At 41.4% G+C, this 16,776-nt stretch overlaps 1 protein-coding gene across 8 annotated transcripts in view; it reads right to left on the minus strand.

Annotated features, from left to right (window-relative positions):
- aopep (aminopeptidase O (putative)) overlaps window positions 1-16,776 on the minus strand; it is a 326,113-nt gene that overhangs the window by 267,017 nt on the left and 42,320 nt on the right. For 7 of the 8 annotated variants that reach the window (XM_059644617.1, XM_059644619.1, XM_048525174.1 and 4 more), the window contains 2 exons: window positions 6,926-7,082; window positions 224-472 (listed from right to left, as the gene is read on the minus strand). In XM_059644617.1, the coding sequence (XP_059500600.1) occupies window positions 224-472; window positions 6,926-7,082 (406 nt within the window). The remainder of the gene's footprint in view (window positions 1-223; window positions 473-6,925; window positions 7,083-16,776) is intronic. The other variant, XM_048525180.1, reaches the window with a different exon arrangement.

Raw genomic sequence — 16,776 nt, forward strand, 5'->3', positions numbered from 1 at the left:
CACTTCTATGAATCTAACAAATTGAATTAATGGTGCTCTGGTATTTAGTTGGGAGAAGTAGATCAATATATAAATAGTGGAGTTCACACTGCATTTTTAAGAAGTTTTCTGATATAAATTTTAAAATGATGAACAGCTTCTTTATATAAAAGCATATTTTCATGTTTATAGACAAGTGCCAATAACTTGAGTACCAATCAAATTATGAAAACAACAAACTTACCTAGCCATTCCCAGACTAGAAAAGTTAGCAGGGACTATCAACACATCAACCCTGAAGAAAGGGTGAGTGCCCAGAACACAATGAGCTGCTGAAAGGCACTGTGCCATGAGTGGGAGTAGAACTTCTTGGCTCCTTACTTTCAGGTATTCAGGTGCAAAGACACGGTAAGGAATACAGTTCTGGGCTTGAGCAATATGATTTTGAAAACGGCAAGGATAAGCTGGATGACCACAGAATGGCAGGGAAACACTAGTTTTAAAAAAATGAAAAGAACACATTAAGGAAGAAAACACAAAAATGGGACGAATAAATGTCACTACTGAATAACAGTTTAAAATGTTTTAGAAGCAAAGTAATAGCACTAATTTGATACTCAATTTTGTCAAAATGACTATTGCAAACAATGTGTAGATTAGGTCTTGCCACTATCTCCAAATTATTGAAAATAAATTATTCAAATTGCAGCATTTTAAGCTCTAAAATTTTGTAATTTGATTCTTAGCTGCATGTGGTTGATTGATATCACCCCATAAATTAAGTAATATAATTCCACAAATAAAGGTATGAAGGGTTCTAATTTGGTATTGGGAGTAAGTTGTTCAAATTTATCTTTCAAATACTAATTTTTAAAAATTGGTTTGTTATACCACTAACTCATGGGTAGACAATAGCCAAATTAAAACCTGAAATTTTATGAACACTTGTGACAGTATCGCAAGACCAATTTTACGAGATAACTAATTTCTTTAGTACAAATGCTTCATGCTGAATGGAAATGGCCAAGTTAGATTCACATTAGGGTTACTTAAGTTCCTACGAATCTGCAGTTTCTGCTGTATCAATCTAATGACGATACATCAAATAGAGGTCTATTTACTCTAAGTAAAGAAGTAAAATTCCACAGGAATGACTGCAACAGCAACAGCATTTTGCCTTTAACATGGGAAAACAACCCACAGCTTTTCACAGAGAAGCAAATAAACACAAGATTGTAATTACAGCATTTAGGGAAAGCTACTATAGGTCTTGTCAAATTGATGCACTTGGAGATGTTATTTAAAAATGGAAATATAGAATGTTAAGTAGAAGGTTTGTGGAAAGACTTCAGAGATGTGTACAAGACTGCTGATGATGGAATGCAATGGTGTATGGCGTGAGAGTGAGAGAAATCAGTCAAATGGTAAGGGAAGGCACAAATTAGATTTGTTGGATTGAATGCATTTAAGTTATGGAAGCAATCAACCAAGGATGATGAGACAAAGCCATTGAGCAATTTGTAGGCAACAATGCAGGTTTTAAAACAACATACTTGGTAAGCAGAAGTCAATGTAGATTAGTAATTATTGATGTATTGAGTAGTATGGGACAGGACTTCTGATGCTTGGCAAAGGTGTAGTTTTGCCAAAAATGGGCTAAGAAATAAAATGAGGACAAGACAGAACAGTGGAAAAGGGATTTTTCTGCGGTTAGGGTAAAGGTAGCAGCCAAAGAACAGTGTGTTCCAGGGGCAGAAATAAATTGGTGGTATTTGACAGCCAGCTCTGATCAAGCATGGTCTTCTGCAGCTTGAACAAGCCATGGGAATGGAACTGGTAAAAATGCACAGTATTCTCTTTAAAAAGAGGACTAAATGAAATGCTGTTGGCTTCACAGTAACTGTGGAATGTTTAATTTGATCTTGAACAGTCAAAGAACTTGTGTCAGAGTGTCAATTGTGGGAGCAAAGGGTGGAAAGCCCACATGTAGAACCACACCTATGGATAAGTGCACTGAGGATCAATATATGAATGAGAGGGGACCATGGTTGAAAACTTTTAAATACATTCATACAAAAGGAGATCTGAGGTTAGAATTCTGCAGAGAGTAACTTACTTCCTGATTCCTCAATCCCGTCAGCTAATTATAAGGTACAAGACAATAGCTGATGAAGGGTCTAGGCCCGAAACGTCAGCTTTTGTGCTCCTGAGATGCTGCTTGGCCTGCTGTGTTCATCCAGCCTCACATTTTATTAGCTTTATTCATGGAATGTCCGCAGCCCTGGCTAGGTCAGCATTTATTGCCTGCTCCAAATGCCCTGGAGGTGATGGTAATGAGTTGCTTTCTTAAAGCTCTGCAGCACTTGTGGTTTGGGGACAAACACAGATGGCAGCTGGAATTTAATCTGCATAAATACAAAGAGTAACGTTCCTCTAATACAGAAGCTAAGTATATAGTAAACGGTCGAACCTTTAGAAGATTTAACATACAGAAGGATCTAGGTGTACAAGTCTACAGTTCCCTAAAAGTGGCAACACAAGTGGGTAAGGTGGTCAAGTAACAAATGGCATGCCTGTCTTTATCTGGCAAGTCAGATCGCAGCTATATGGAACTTCAGTTAGGCTACATTTAGAATACTGCTTCAAGTTTTGGTCGATATACTACCAGAAGGATGTAGATGTTTTGGACAGGATACAGAAAAGGTTTACCAGGATGTTGCCTGGTATGGAGGGTATTATTTATGAGGAGAAATTGGACAAGCTTATTTTGTTTTCGCTTGAACATTGAAGGTTGAGGGTGGACTGAAATATGTTTACAGAATTTCAAGAGGCATTGATAGAATGGATAGTCAAGTCTTTTTCCCCCAGAGTAAAAAGTCAATTACTAGGGGACCTACGTATAAGATTTGGGGGGGGGGGGGGGGGGGGGGGGGGGGGGGGGAAGAGTTTAAATGAGATGTGGGGGAGCAAGTTAGATGTTGGCTGTGGGGGTTTCAGCAACGTACTGCTATTAAACATCAAGAAGCAATGGTTAGATTCTCTCTGATTGCAGCTGCTCATTGGAATTTGTATGCCAGAAATATTACTTGCCACGTATCAGCTGCAAGCATGAAAGTTGTCCAGTTCTTGCTGCATATGGATCCGGACTGCGTCAGTATGAGGAACAGCAAATAGCACCGAATTGGTGCCGAATTGCATAATTATCAGCAAACATCTCCACCTCTTACCTCATGATGGAGGGGAGGTAATTTGTCGAAGCAGGTGAAGTTGGTATGTTTTGGACACCACATAGGGGAAAGCTACATTGATAACCTGAAATGATTAACCTCCAACAACCACAACCCCATGTTCCTTTGTGCTAGATCCTACTGGGTGATGGGTTTTCCCCGAACCCCAGTTTTGCTAGGACTATGCCATACTCTGTTAAACATTAAGGGTGTTGTCAGATATCAAGGACAGTCTCTCTTGCTTACGTCTGATGTTCAGCTCTTTTGTTCATGTTGGATAACGCTGTTCATGTTGGTAACGCTGGACAAACCCACAGTGAGCGTCATTAAGCAGGTTATTCTGCCTCAAATGCTGCTTGAAACAAGTGCTGACAACCCCTACTACCTCAGAATCATACAGTATAGAAGAGGCCTTTCAGTCTGTCAAATCTGCACAGACAAAAACCAATCTTACTACACTAGTCTCAATTTTCAGCACTTCATCCATAGCTATGAATCTTAAATTTCAAATGCTGATTCAAGTACTTTCTAAAAGTTGTGAGGTTTCCAGCGTCAACCACACCCTCTGCAGTGCATTCCATGTTTGTGATGATTTAGAGTAGACTGAAAGCTGGTAATTGGTCATTTTAGATTTGCCCTGCTTTTGTGGACAGGGCATGACTGGGTAATTTTCCACATTGTTCAGTACATGCTAGTTTTGTTGCAATATTTGAACAGCTTGTAAGGGGCTAGTTCTTTTGACATGTTCTCAAGACTACCAATGCCTGAACTTTGTGAGGGGCCTCAGTGTTTTCAGTCTCCAGTGCCTTCAACTGTTTCTTGATATCACGTAGAGTGAATTGAATTAGCTGAAGGTGGCCATCTGCGATACTGGCACATCATTTGCTCAGCACTTCTGGATGGAGGTGAATGTAAATGAAAACTGAAATCACTGCAGGTACTGGAAATCAGAAACAAAAGCAAAAATTGCTGGAAAAGGTCTGGCAGCATCTGTGGAGGGAAATGAGAGTTAATGTTTCCAGTCCAGTGACCCTTCCTCAGAACTGCTGGTAGCTAGGCAAAAGTTGTTTCTTTTCAAGCAGAAGATAGTCCAAAAGGCTGTAAAGTTGAGAGATAAGGGGGCCTCCAAAATCTCCACCTTCTTCCTTAACTGAGGATTCCCAAACACTGTAGTTGACAGGGCCCTCTGTCTGTCTGACCTGTCTCCTGCACCTCAGCCCTCATCTCCTCTCTTCCATCCAATAACAGTGACAGGGCTCCCCTTGTCCTTACCTACCATCCCACCAGCATCCAAATCCAGAGGATCATCAAGCTGTCATTTCTGCCACTTTCAGTGGGATGCCACCATCAGACACACATTTCCTTCCTCTGTCAACCCTTCATAAGGACTATCCGCTCCAGGACACTTTGGTTCACTCCTTCTTCACTTCTAACAACCCCCCACATGAAGCAGAGGCTGGATGACCACTTCACAGAACACCTATGTACAGTCTGCAAAAAAGACTGAGCTTCCAGTTGCCTGCCACTTCAACACATCATTCACCTTGTCCCTTGGTCCACATCTCTGACTCAGGCTTGCTGTAGTGTTCCAGCATAGCTCAGTGCAGGTTGGAAGAACAGCACCTCATTTTCTACTTGGAAGCTCTATAGCCTTCTGGACTCAACATCAACCTCAACACTTTGAGGGCTTGAGGCACCTTCTTCCATGTCCTTACTCCAACGTCCACACATCAATCCCACCCACTGAGGCGGCATGGTGGCTCAGTGGTTAGCACTGCAGCCTCACAGGGCCAGGGACCTGGGTTCGATTCCAGCCTCTGGCAACTGTCTGTGCAGTGTTTGCACATTCTCCCCATGTCTGCGTGGGTTTTCTCCAGGTGCTCCGGTTTCCTCCCACAGTCCAAAGATGTGCAGGCTAGGTGGATTGGCCATGCTAAAGTTGCCCGTAGTGTTCAGGGGTGTGTGGGTTATAGGGGGATGGGTCAGGGTGGGATGCTCCAAGGGGCGTTGTGGACTTGTTGGGCCAAAGGGCCTGTTTCCACACTGTAGGGAATCTAATCTAATCAGGCAACATTATCACACCCAATATACACAATCTATTGTTAGTCACTAATTGTCCCCATTAGTAGCTATTCGTTCTCCCTGGCTAATCATTATCCACTCTTTGTCTGTCCAAGTGTTCTTCTCTTTCTTTGGGCTCTGTCTGCACCTATCATTTACTCCTTACCCCTCCCCCAACTGTACCTTCGACACAAAAAAAACAATTTCCTGGTCCACTCCTCCTTCACTCCCAACATCCCTCACAGCCCTGTGGCACCCTCCTTTACAGTTCTGAGGAAGGGTCACTGGACACAAAACGTTAACAAATGCTGCCAGACCTGCTGAGCTTTTCCAGCAATTTCTGTTTTAGATGTAAATAAATTAGGTGGCTCAGTTGCACTAGTATGTTGTGGACAGCAATATTTGTGAAGCTTCTACTACAGTAAGTTGTTTAATTGTCCACAACAATTCATGACTGAATGTGGGAGGACTACAAAGCTTAAATCTGATTTGTTGGTTGTCGGATCACTCAGCACCTACTAATCCCTATTGTTTATACTGTTAGCTATGCAGGGAGTCCTCTATTGCATCATCACCAGATTGACACCTCATTTTCAGGTACGTGCAGTGCTGCTACCGGCATGCCATCGTGCATTCTTTATTGAATAAGAGTTGATAGTAATGGTAGAGTGAAGTATATGCCAAGTCATAAGGTCTGTGTTTGAAGAAAATTCTGCTGCTACTAATAACCTATAGCAGCTCAAGGATGCCCAATTGAGTTCCTAAATCTGTGCAAAGTCTGAGCCATTAATGGCACTCAACATGGTGGACAGCATCCTCAAAATAAAGGTTGAACTTTATCTCCACAAAGATTATGCAGTGGTCATTTCTACCAATAGTCATGGATAAATGCAGCTATAACAGATAAGAGTCAAGGAAATTTTCCCCTCTAGACCTAAACGAGCAGCTATGTCATTTAGGGCTTGGCCAGCTGAGTCAGTTCTCATGCTACACTCTTGGTGACAGTCATTAAAATTGCTATTCAAAGTATATTCTGTACTTGTGGTTCTTCCAAATAGTATTCAACATGAAGGAGTACTAATTCATCAGCCAAAGGGGGAGTGTAAATGATAATCTTTAGGATGCTTTGTTGCCCGTGTTTGACTATGTTGCGGTCCCGAACCAATGTTGAGGACTCTCAATGCAACTATACCAGTATACCATCATCTCTGGTGGATTTATCCTGCCAAGGAAATAGGGATGATTATGGTGGTGTCTGGACATTTCACGTGAGGTATGATTGCTTGAGCATATGTTTACTAAGCTATTGCATAGCTAAACTTTTGCTCAACTAGTCTGTGAGACAGCTCTCTCAATTTTGGCACAACCTCCCACAGTTGTTAGTAAGGAGGACTCTGCATGGTTATCAGGGATGGGGGTTTGCCTCTCCACTTACTTGGATGTGTGCAGCTCTGGTAATACCCAAGAGGTTCACTACCACTCAGGAGAAAGCAACCAACTTGACCTCCACCCCGTCCCATATGCATTCATTAACAGGTTTATACCTGAACAACAGCTCAATCATTATCAGAAAGTTTACTACATAATTCTATTACAGAAATAATTCTAATTCTATTATTTCTGAGGTGTATTTTAATTTAAAGAAACATAATGCAAACCTGCTTTTATTTGTATAGTCTGAGGTTGAAGATGATGACTTAAGTATCTGGGATCTAAAGCTGCATTCAGCTATAACTTCAACCCAGTATCCAACTGCAATGGTAAAAGTAGATGCTGGCATATGCATGGTCACATAATAAAACCAATTTGTGAGTGCTGAAATAAAAAGAAAAGAACTTTAATGTAGGTCAATTTAAACAAAATTAACATTTCATATATATCGTGAAATTGTTTGCAAAAAATATACTGCATATGGAAATACTGTGTATAGCATTCTTAGTGTCACAAATTATTTCAACTTTTCCTTTTGAACACCAATAGCTAAATGGCATTATTAGAGGAGAGTCTGACTGAGGGATAGATACTGTTCTTTGCAGCCACAACCAAGGCCTTAAGGTCACCGTGCCTTTCCAGTGCCAGAGTTAAGGATAGCTCATTACAGAAGGGAATGAGCATGAAGTGGGAGGAGGAGAATCCAGTTATCGTAGTTCATGCAGGAAAAAATAGAATGTAGGTAAACTAGGAATGATATTTGGCTAAGTGAGTTCCATTTCAATTTAAAACGTTGAACTACAACAGTAACCATTTCTTTCATTGTTACGAGTGATGCACCAACTGTCATCAGGTCAAGAAGGAAAACAGTATACGAAGACAGGGTTTCAATTCATGAGTGCTGGTACCAATGCTCTACAATGAGGGAGCTGTTTCATTGGAATGGATACCAATTAAACTGAGTATTAACATCATGTCAATATTCAAAAAATTGCATACCAAGGGGCACGATAAGCCTTAAAATTAACAGTAGTGGATCATATGAGATCAAGCAACATTTACAAATCAAAAGAGAACAGTTAAGATAATGGAACAGTTTCGGATGTGAGTAAAGGAGTGGAATAGGGAAAGGACAGAGAGCTGAATAGTAACTAAGCAGCAAATAAGATCCATGCAGAGAACAGTAGCAAAAATCAAAATTCAAGGTTCTTTCTCTAAATGCTTGAAGCACCTTCGATAACATAATTTAATAAGCGGCATAAATGATTTAGATCTAATTACCATTAAAGAACATGGTTACAAGGTGACCAAAATTGGGAAATGCGCATTCTAAGGGACATAACATTTTGAAAATACAGGCAGGCTAGGGAAGGTAGTTGGGGCGGGGCAGAGGGAATGTGGTGCAAGCTGGACGGTAAAGGATGACACAAGAGAACTAGGGAGAGAGAGACAAGATTTTGGCTCAGAGCTCAGAAAGTAACATCAATAGTAATAGAGATTTTTGAATAGCAAGAGTTAGAAACAGTTGGCAGAAATCATTATGGTCAACAGCAGCAATAATATCATTGTCCTGATCTTCAAACAAGAAATTATTGTAGCTTGTAATAAAGGTACTACATAATTACTGGGGACTTCAATCTTTGTACAGACTGGATACATCAAATTAGCAAATTTGGTCTACAATGAGTATGTACTGTATTTTGTGCCTGTCTCCCGGAACAATACATTGTGAAACCAATTGTGGTTAAAACTGTTTTACATCTAGTATTATGCGATAAGACAAGGAACTCATTTGATCCCAGTTGCCTATACATGTCATACGCCTCCTTCTTTTTCAAGACCAGGGCCTCAACAACTCCAGTTATCCAGGGTTCCCTATTCCTAACAGCCTTGTCATTCACTCTAACAGGAACATGCTGGCCTTGAATCCTTATTAGTGTACTTTGGAGAACCTCCCACTTACCAGACATCTCTTTGCCTACAAACAGCCTCCCCCATTCAACTTTTCAAAGTTCTTGTCCCAGACTACCAAAATTGGCCTGGCACCAGTACAGAACTTTTACTTTAACTTGGACTAAATCTAGCTATTTTAAAACTAATGGAATTATGGTCACTGGTCCCAAAGTGCTCCCCACACTAACACTACTGTCACTTGCCCTGCCTTATTCTCCAAGAAGTAGTGAAGTTTTGCCTCCTCCCCTAGTAGGGTCATCTACGCAATGCATGAGAAAGCCTTCCTGAACACACATGACAAATTTCTCTCCATTTAAGTCTCAGTCGATGTTAGGAAAGTTAAAATCCCCTACTATTGCAATGCTACTACTCTCGCAGCTATCTGCAATCTTCTTACATATTTGCTCCTCAATCTCCTGCTAACTATTGGGGGGCCTATAGGACAATGCTTTCAAAATGATCTCCCCCGATTTATTTCTCAGTTCTACATATCGATTCAGCGAACGAACCCTCAGCAATTACAAATGTTTAAAAGGCATTTGGACAAGTACATAAATAGGAAAGGTTTGGAGGGATTTAAGCCATGAGCAGGCAAGTAGGACTAGTATATCTTAGGATTATGTTTAACATGGACTGGTTGTACCGAAGGGCCTGTTTTGTGGTTTATGACTCTATGACTCAAAATAACTTTGAATGGATATCCAGGAAATGTGAAAAGATATAATCAGACAAATTTCAGAGACAGAGGAACTGCTGGATGGCAAAGTCTCTTATTTATAATGGAAAAATGAACCATTAGTGTATTGTTATGATCCTCTTAGGGACGATTAATGTTTAAAGTAGAAATCCAATTACTCGACAACTAGCCAAAAGAATTAGGCCCAAATATTTCAGGTTTTTCAGAACGAAAACTTTATTGCATAAAGAGAGAGAAAAAAATAAAGCAGTCACCACTAACTTAACATTATAACTTTAAAAAACTTATGCTGTGAATCATAGAATCCTCATTGTGCAGGAGGCCTTTTGGACCATCAATCCTCACCAACCTTCCAAATAGTATCCCACTAGACCTACGCCACCAATGTATCCCGATTACCCCATATTTACCATGGCTAACCCACCTAATTTGCACATTACACATCCCTGGACAAAACGCAGCAATGTAGCATGGCCAAACCACATAATATGTACATCTTTGGACAGTGGGAAGGAACCAGAGCACCCTGAGGACAGACAGATAGACGTACACACATGTAAGCATGCAGGTGCACGCGCACACACGCCCCCCCCACACACAGATACCCAAGGTTGAAATCCAATGTAGGTTCCTGGTGTTGTGAGGCAGCAGTGCTAACTGCTGTCATCTACTCAGCATGAATTCAGTTCTAGTTTTTGCTTCACAAAAGATCTTGATGATTCATTCATCTTTCCCGGGACCAACTCAAAAATTTTGCCATAGATCTCAAAATTTTCTTTAATTGTCCTTCACATTCCAGCTAATTCTTCAAGGTATGATTCCATTGGGTTTTCCCATCAGGTTTTGATACTCAACCCTCAAACAGTTCCTTTAGTGACCTCACAACTGTGGATGTTCAGCTCCTCATTCAGGTTGCAGACTGATATCCTGCTGCTTTCATACAACTTTCTAAGCTAACACTACTTTCTGCTTTTGAAGAAGGTCACTGGTCTCAAAACATTAACTCTGTTTTCTCTTTACAGATGCTGCCAGGCCAGCTGGTTTTCTCTAACAATTTCTGCTTTTGTTTTTACACACTGTTTTCTGCCCAAGAGTTCAATGAGGGCCACTATGGATTTCTTCCACTAGCCAGAAGCCACGGAAATTTTCCATTTGGTTTTTCCTCTCCAAATTCAATCTGAAATAAAGCTTCCCTCCTCTTCCTCAGGGTGAAAGAGAAATATGCATATTAGGCTCAATAGGGCGTATGCCAAGGCATGTCTACTTTCACTGTTTTCTTTCGAGAGATATTGTTCATTTTGAGATATGGTAAAGCGGCCCTCTAATATCTTCAGATAGGACTGTATGGCACATTAATTTCTGGTAGATTGCTAAAGCTGACCTACTCTTGCTCCTATTCAAACTTGTGCATTTTGGGTTCACTGCAGGATATTAGTAGATATTAGAGATAACAGTTTCCGTTTTCCTAGTCCAAAAGAAAAAAGCCAATTGCAGTTACCCTTGTAAAGTTAAGTGAATCTAGTTCAGTGAAAGGATGTCAAAAGGTGTGACTGAATTAGATGCTCCAACACCAGCACAAGTTCATGCACTGAGATATCAAGACATGGATCTGAGTCACCCATTCTTGGATCAGAAGGTGCAGAATCCAAATGAGTCATGGTAAGGAATAACAAGAGGAAGATGACACTGGTAGGTGTAGTTTATAGGCACCCTAACAGTAGCTGTACAGTAGGACAGAGAATAAATCATGGCATATGAAGCAATATAAGAAACGCAGTATATTAATCATGGGTGACTTCAAACTTCATGTTTTTATATTTGCTTATAGGTCATGTGCGTCTCTGGCTGGCCAGCATTTCTTGCCCATCCCGAGGTGCCTTTGCGAAGACAGTAGTGAGCTGCCTTCCTGACAGCAGCAGCCCATCTGCCATGGGTAGACCCACAATGCCATTAGGGAGGGAATTCCAAGATCTTCACTCAGTGACAGTGAAGAAATGGTGATGCTGCATCTCCAAGTCAGGATGGTGAGGAACCTGTAGGTGGTGGTGCTACCATGTATCTGCTGCCCTTCAGGTGGAAATGGTCGTGAATCTGGAAGGTGCTGCCCAAGGAACATTAGTGAGTTTCTGCAGTGCATCTTACTGCTACTTAGTGGTAGAGGGAGTGGGTGCATGTGAATGCGGTGTCAATCATGCAGGCCGCTTTGTTCTGGAAGTAGACGGAACTGCATTCATCCAGGTAAGTTGGAGTGTTCCATCACATTCCTGACTTGTGCCTTATAGATGGTGGATAGACTCTGGGGAGTCGAGGGGAGTTACTCACTGCAGGCTTCCTAGACGCGACCTGCTCTTGCAGCTATTGTATTTATATCGTGAGTCCAGTTGAGTTTTTGGTCAATCATAGCCCTCAGGATGTTGATAGTACAGGAATCAGTGATGATAATACCACTGAATGTCAAAGAGCGATGGCTAGATCATCTCCTGTTGGAGACGGTCATTGCCTTGCACTTGTGTGGCGCAAACATAAACTGTCGCCCTTCTGGCTGAGTCTAGGTTCAGTCCATATTCTGCTGCACTTGGCGCAGGGACTGACCCAGCATCCAAGGAATCCTGAATATGCAGTATTCAGTGCCAATCATCTGCAAACATCCTCACCTCTGATTCGCAGTGGAGACTAGAAAAGTCAGAACGGTAGAGGCAGCCATGAGAAAGAATTCATTAGTTATTCAGGCCAGTTTTCTGGAACAATATGTTGTAGATCCAAAAAAGGATTAGGCTATTTTGGGTCTGGTATTGTGCATGAGGCAGGTTTAATAAATAATCTGAGTAAAAGATCCATAAAAAAAGTGACCATATCTTGGTAGAAGTTAGCAGTTTGAGAGGGATACATCTGGCTTAGAAACAACTGAGGAACCTAAATAAGGATAATAACATGGAAATGAGGGTAGAGATAGCTGGAGTGGACTGGGAAAAATGTTTAGCATCAAAGACGGTTAAGGAACAATGACAGAAATTCAAGATAATATATCATGGCTAACAACTACGACACATTCCGGTGAGAAAGGAGAATTCTAGGAAGGGGATAAGCCAACAATGATTAAGCAGGAAAATTAAGGACAGCATCAAATTGAAAGGAAAAAAAACGTGACGTAGTTTGGTGGTAAGCCAGAAGATTAGGCAAGTGTTAATGATAAAGCTGCTTAAAAAGGTAAAAACCCATGGTATTGGAGGGAGTACATTAGCATGGATAGGGGGATTGGCTAACATAAAGAAGATAGAATTTTGGAATAACGGGCATTATCAGGATGGCAATCTTTAACTAGTGGAGAGTCACAGGGGTCAGTACTGGGCCCACAATTACTAACAATATATAGTAGTAAATTTGCACAAGGAGGACAAAGGTACCATAGCCAAACTCTTTTGATAACATAAAATGTAAGTGGGAAGGCAAGTGATGGGGACAATATGAAGAGTCTGCAGAGGGATCTAGGCAGGTTGTTTGTGGGCAAAAACTTCACAGATGGAATACATTGTGGGGAATGATGGTTTTGCACTTTAGCAGAAAGAATAGAGTTGAATATTATTTAAATGGAGAAAGGCCGCAGAAAGCTGCAACACCGAAGGATTTGGGACTCCTCTTCCATGAATCATTAAAAAGCGTACAAGTTCAGCAAGTAAAAGGGAAGATAAATGGAATGAAGAATAAAAATAGTGGCTTCCGACAAATATACAAGGCATAAGTTAAAACATACCGGAGGGCCCTCTTGTGGCAGAGTGGTGGTGCCTACTCTTAAACCAGCAGACCCGGGTTCAAGTCCCATTTGCTCTAGAGGTGTGCAACAACATGTCTGAATAGAGCGATTTCAGAAAACAGGTTAAATTGAGGTTGAGTGGCTTAGAGGGGAACTTGGAGGTGGTGGTGTTCCCATATGTCTGCTGACTTTGTCCTTCAAGGTGGAAGTAGTCGTGGGTTTGGAACATGCTGACTGAGGATCTTTGGTGAATTTCTGCAGTGCATAGATAGGATACGCTCCTGCCACTCTGTGTCGGTGGTGGAGGGAGCGGCTGCTTGTGAATGTCGTGCCAATCAAGTGGGCTTCTTTGTCCTGGATGGTGTCAAGCTTGGAGTGTTGTTGAAGGTGATTGGGGAGTATTCCATCATGCTCCTTGCTTGTGCCGTGTAGATGGCGTTTAGGCTTTGAGGAGTCAGGTGGTGAGCTGCAATATTCCCAGCTTCAGGCCTACTCTTGTGGCCACTGTGTTAATGTGGTGAGTCCAGTTGAGTTTCTGGTCAATGATGACCCCCAGGATGTCGATAATGGGGGATTCAGTGATGGTAACACCACTGAACATCAAGGGATGGTGGTTAGATTGTTACTTATTGATGATGGTCACAGCCTGGCATTTGTGTGGCATGAGTGTCACTTGCCACTTGTCAGCCCAAGCGTGGATATTGTCCAGATCTTGTTTTCCACATGTAATCAAAATGTATTCAATAACAGAGATAACAAGGTGTAGAGCTGGATGAACACAGCAGGCCAAGCAGCATCAGAGGAGCAGGAAGGCTGACGTTGCAGGCCTAGACGCTTCTTCAGAAAAAGGGTCTAGGACCAAAACATCAGCTTTCCTGCTCTTCTGATGCTGCTTGGCCTGCTGTGTGCATCCAGCTCTGCACCTTGTTATCTCAGATTCTCCAGTATCTGCAGTTCCTATTATCTTCGTATTCGATAATATACGTTATCTCTATCAAGATATTATGAAGTCATTAAACTTAAGGAAAAGGAAAAGCAAGAGGCCCCACAGCCCCTTAAAACTGCTTCACTATTTGTTAAGATTCACAACTTTCAGACTGAAGAACTTGCTCCTAAATTCCTCCTAATCCTATGACTATGTCGTTTAGTTCTAGACTCTCCAGCTGGGGGAAATATTCTCTGGGTATCTAATCTTCTCAATCCATCTCAAAATCTTACATGTTTCAAAAAGATCACCTCTTATTTTTCTAAATTCTACACAGTATCAATCCATTCTGCTTAGTTTATCAATAATAACTCTAATTGCAATAATCCAATGAATCTTCACTATTTCCCCTCCAAGGTAATTATATCCTCCATTCAATACAGAGGCTAAAACTGACCACAGTACACCAGATATTATCTCAATGTCCCAAATAACTGCAGCAAGACTTCTTATTCTTGTATTTCAAACTCTCTGCAATGAAGGCCTTCAATAACTGCATGTTGTACCAAAAACACACAAATGTCTCACAACAGCAATATTTGAGAACTCCTCACAATTAAATAACTATTATTATTATTTGGACAAGCAAAGAGGCTTGAAATTTTTGAGAAGACTTATAGCTCGGGTTGTGGATGAGGTTGTTGATTTGTTCGCCGAGCTGGTAAGTTGGTTTGCAGACATTTCATCATGATGCTAGGTTACATCATCAGTGCACGTCCAATGAATTGTTGTTGGTCTGTCCCGCTTGTTCATTGCTGATAGCTGAATGGGAATGTCAAAGATGTATTCAAAGTCCTGCAAGGCCTCTGTCAACCATCACCCTCAAATAAACATACAGGTGGACTGTATTGACATTGCTCCTCAGGCCCTTCGACTTTTTACCTAGACTGACTGTTGCCATCACGTCTGACATCCGCATTAGACGGACTTCTATCTCTCGATGTCCATAACCCCATTCCACCCCACCTCCTCACTGCTGACTCACTCTTGCCAATCCAAGACTCAATGCAAGCTTGAATTCTCCTGCTCCCCTTAATTTTGCTGCAGAGCTCAACAAAAAATATGCAGGAATTCAAACACAACTACTCAAAGCCAACTGTTGCACTCAACTTTTAAATGAGCATGCACTGGCTGCAGTATGACTTTTTGTGTGGTCAATGGCTTTATCTTGAAAACTGGACATCATTATTAAATGATGAAATAGAATGAATATTCATGGGATGCAAGGATTTTATAAACTAGGTAACATTGGATCCTGTATCAGTGATAATGGGAACTGCAGATGCTGGAGAATCCAAGATAATAAAATGTGAGGCTGGATGAACACAGCAGGCCCAGCAGCATCTCAGGAGCACAAAAGGCCCGAAACATCAGCTTTTGTGCTCCTGAGATGCTGCTGGGCCTGCCGTGTTCATCCAGCCTCACATTTTATTATCTAACATTAGACCCTATCCATCACGAAAATGCCACTATGTTAAACTCCAAATATGAAACTAAATTCAAAAAAGTTATGTTTCAGCTCCTACGTAATTAAATCACCCCACAGGTCATCAAGCTCCCAAAGAATCTTCCCTGAGAGTCCTCTCAACTTACTTTCCAAACTAACTTTGTAAGTTCAATGAACTTGGATACATTACATTCAATACCCCACTTCATCCATGTCATTAATATAGATTGTTGCCCTTAACTGCACTCAACTAATAATGGCCAGTCAACCAGAAAATGACCAGTTTATTTCTACTCTGACACTGGTTCTTGTGCCAATTCTCAAATCATCCCAATAGATTATCCACAATTCATCTTGGGCAAAACCCTTTCACATGGTACCTTACAGATTGTCTGTCAGAAATCCAAAATTACTACATTCCCTAGCCATTCAAGCGGTGGAGCACAAAGAAAAGTAATAGTGGCAGCAGATTCTATAATTAGGGGGACTCAGTACATCCTTTGTGAGCAGAAGCAACAGTCCCACACAGTGTGTTGTCTACCTGGTTCCAAATTGCAGGACATCTTGAATCAGCTTAAAAGGATAATGGAGAGGGAGAGAAAGTATCTAGTTGCTGCAGTTCACATTGGCACCAACAAGATAGGCCAGAGTAAACGAGAGATCCTGTTTGGGGAATATCTGGAATTAAGATCAAAATTTGAAAGAAGGACCTCAAAAGGGTGTAATGTCAGGATTGTTACCTTAGCCATGTGCAAACTGGCAAAGAGATAAAAACATTATGGAAGTAAACACGGGGTCAGAGGAGTGGTATGATTCCATTTCATGGGACACTGGCATTAGTATTGGAACATGCAGGAACTGTGCCATTGGGACAGACACCACCTGAACCAATCTTCGACCAGGATCCGACAGAAATGGATAGTGGGTGGTATCAAAAACTTTAAACTAATCAAAAAGGGGAAAAGCTCAAGAGAGGCGATTAAAGTTTCTAGAGCAAATAATAGGACAGAGTATGGAAAGGGTAAGGAATCTAATTTCAGGCACAGCAAATAAGGAGATAACATCGGATGAGGCTGTTGCATTTAAATGAGCACAGTACACAAACCATGGTAAATAAGTTTGCAAAGCAGATTGAAATTGGTGGGTATGATGTGGACATTACAGAGACGTGGCTACATGGGGACCAGGGCTGGAAACTAAAGGTCCAAGGACACGGATCCTATCGAAAGGGCAGAATGGGCAGAG

This window comes from Stegostoma tigrinum, chromosome 3 (assembly GCF_030684315.1).
Source record: "Stegostoma tigrinum isolate sSteTig4 chromosome 3, sSteTig4.hap1, whole genome shotgun sequence".
In the NCBI taxonomy this organism is placed as follows: domain Eukaryota; kingdom Metazoa; phylum Chordata; class Chondrichthyes; order Orectolobiformes; family Stegostomatidae; genus Stegostoma; species Stegostoma tigrinum.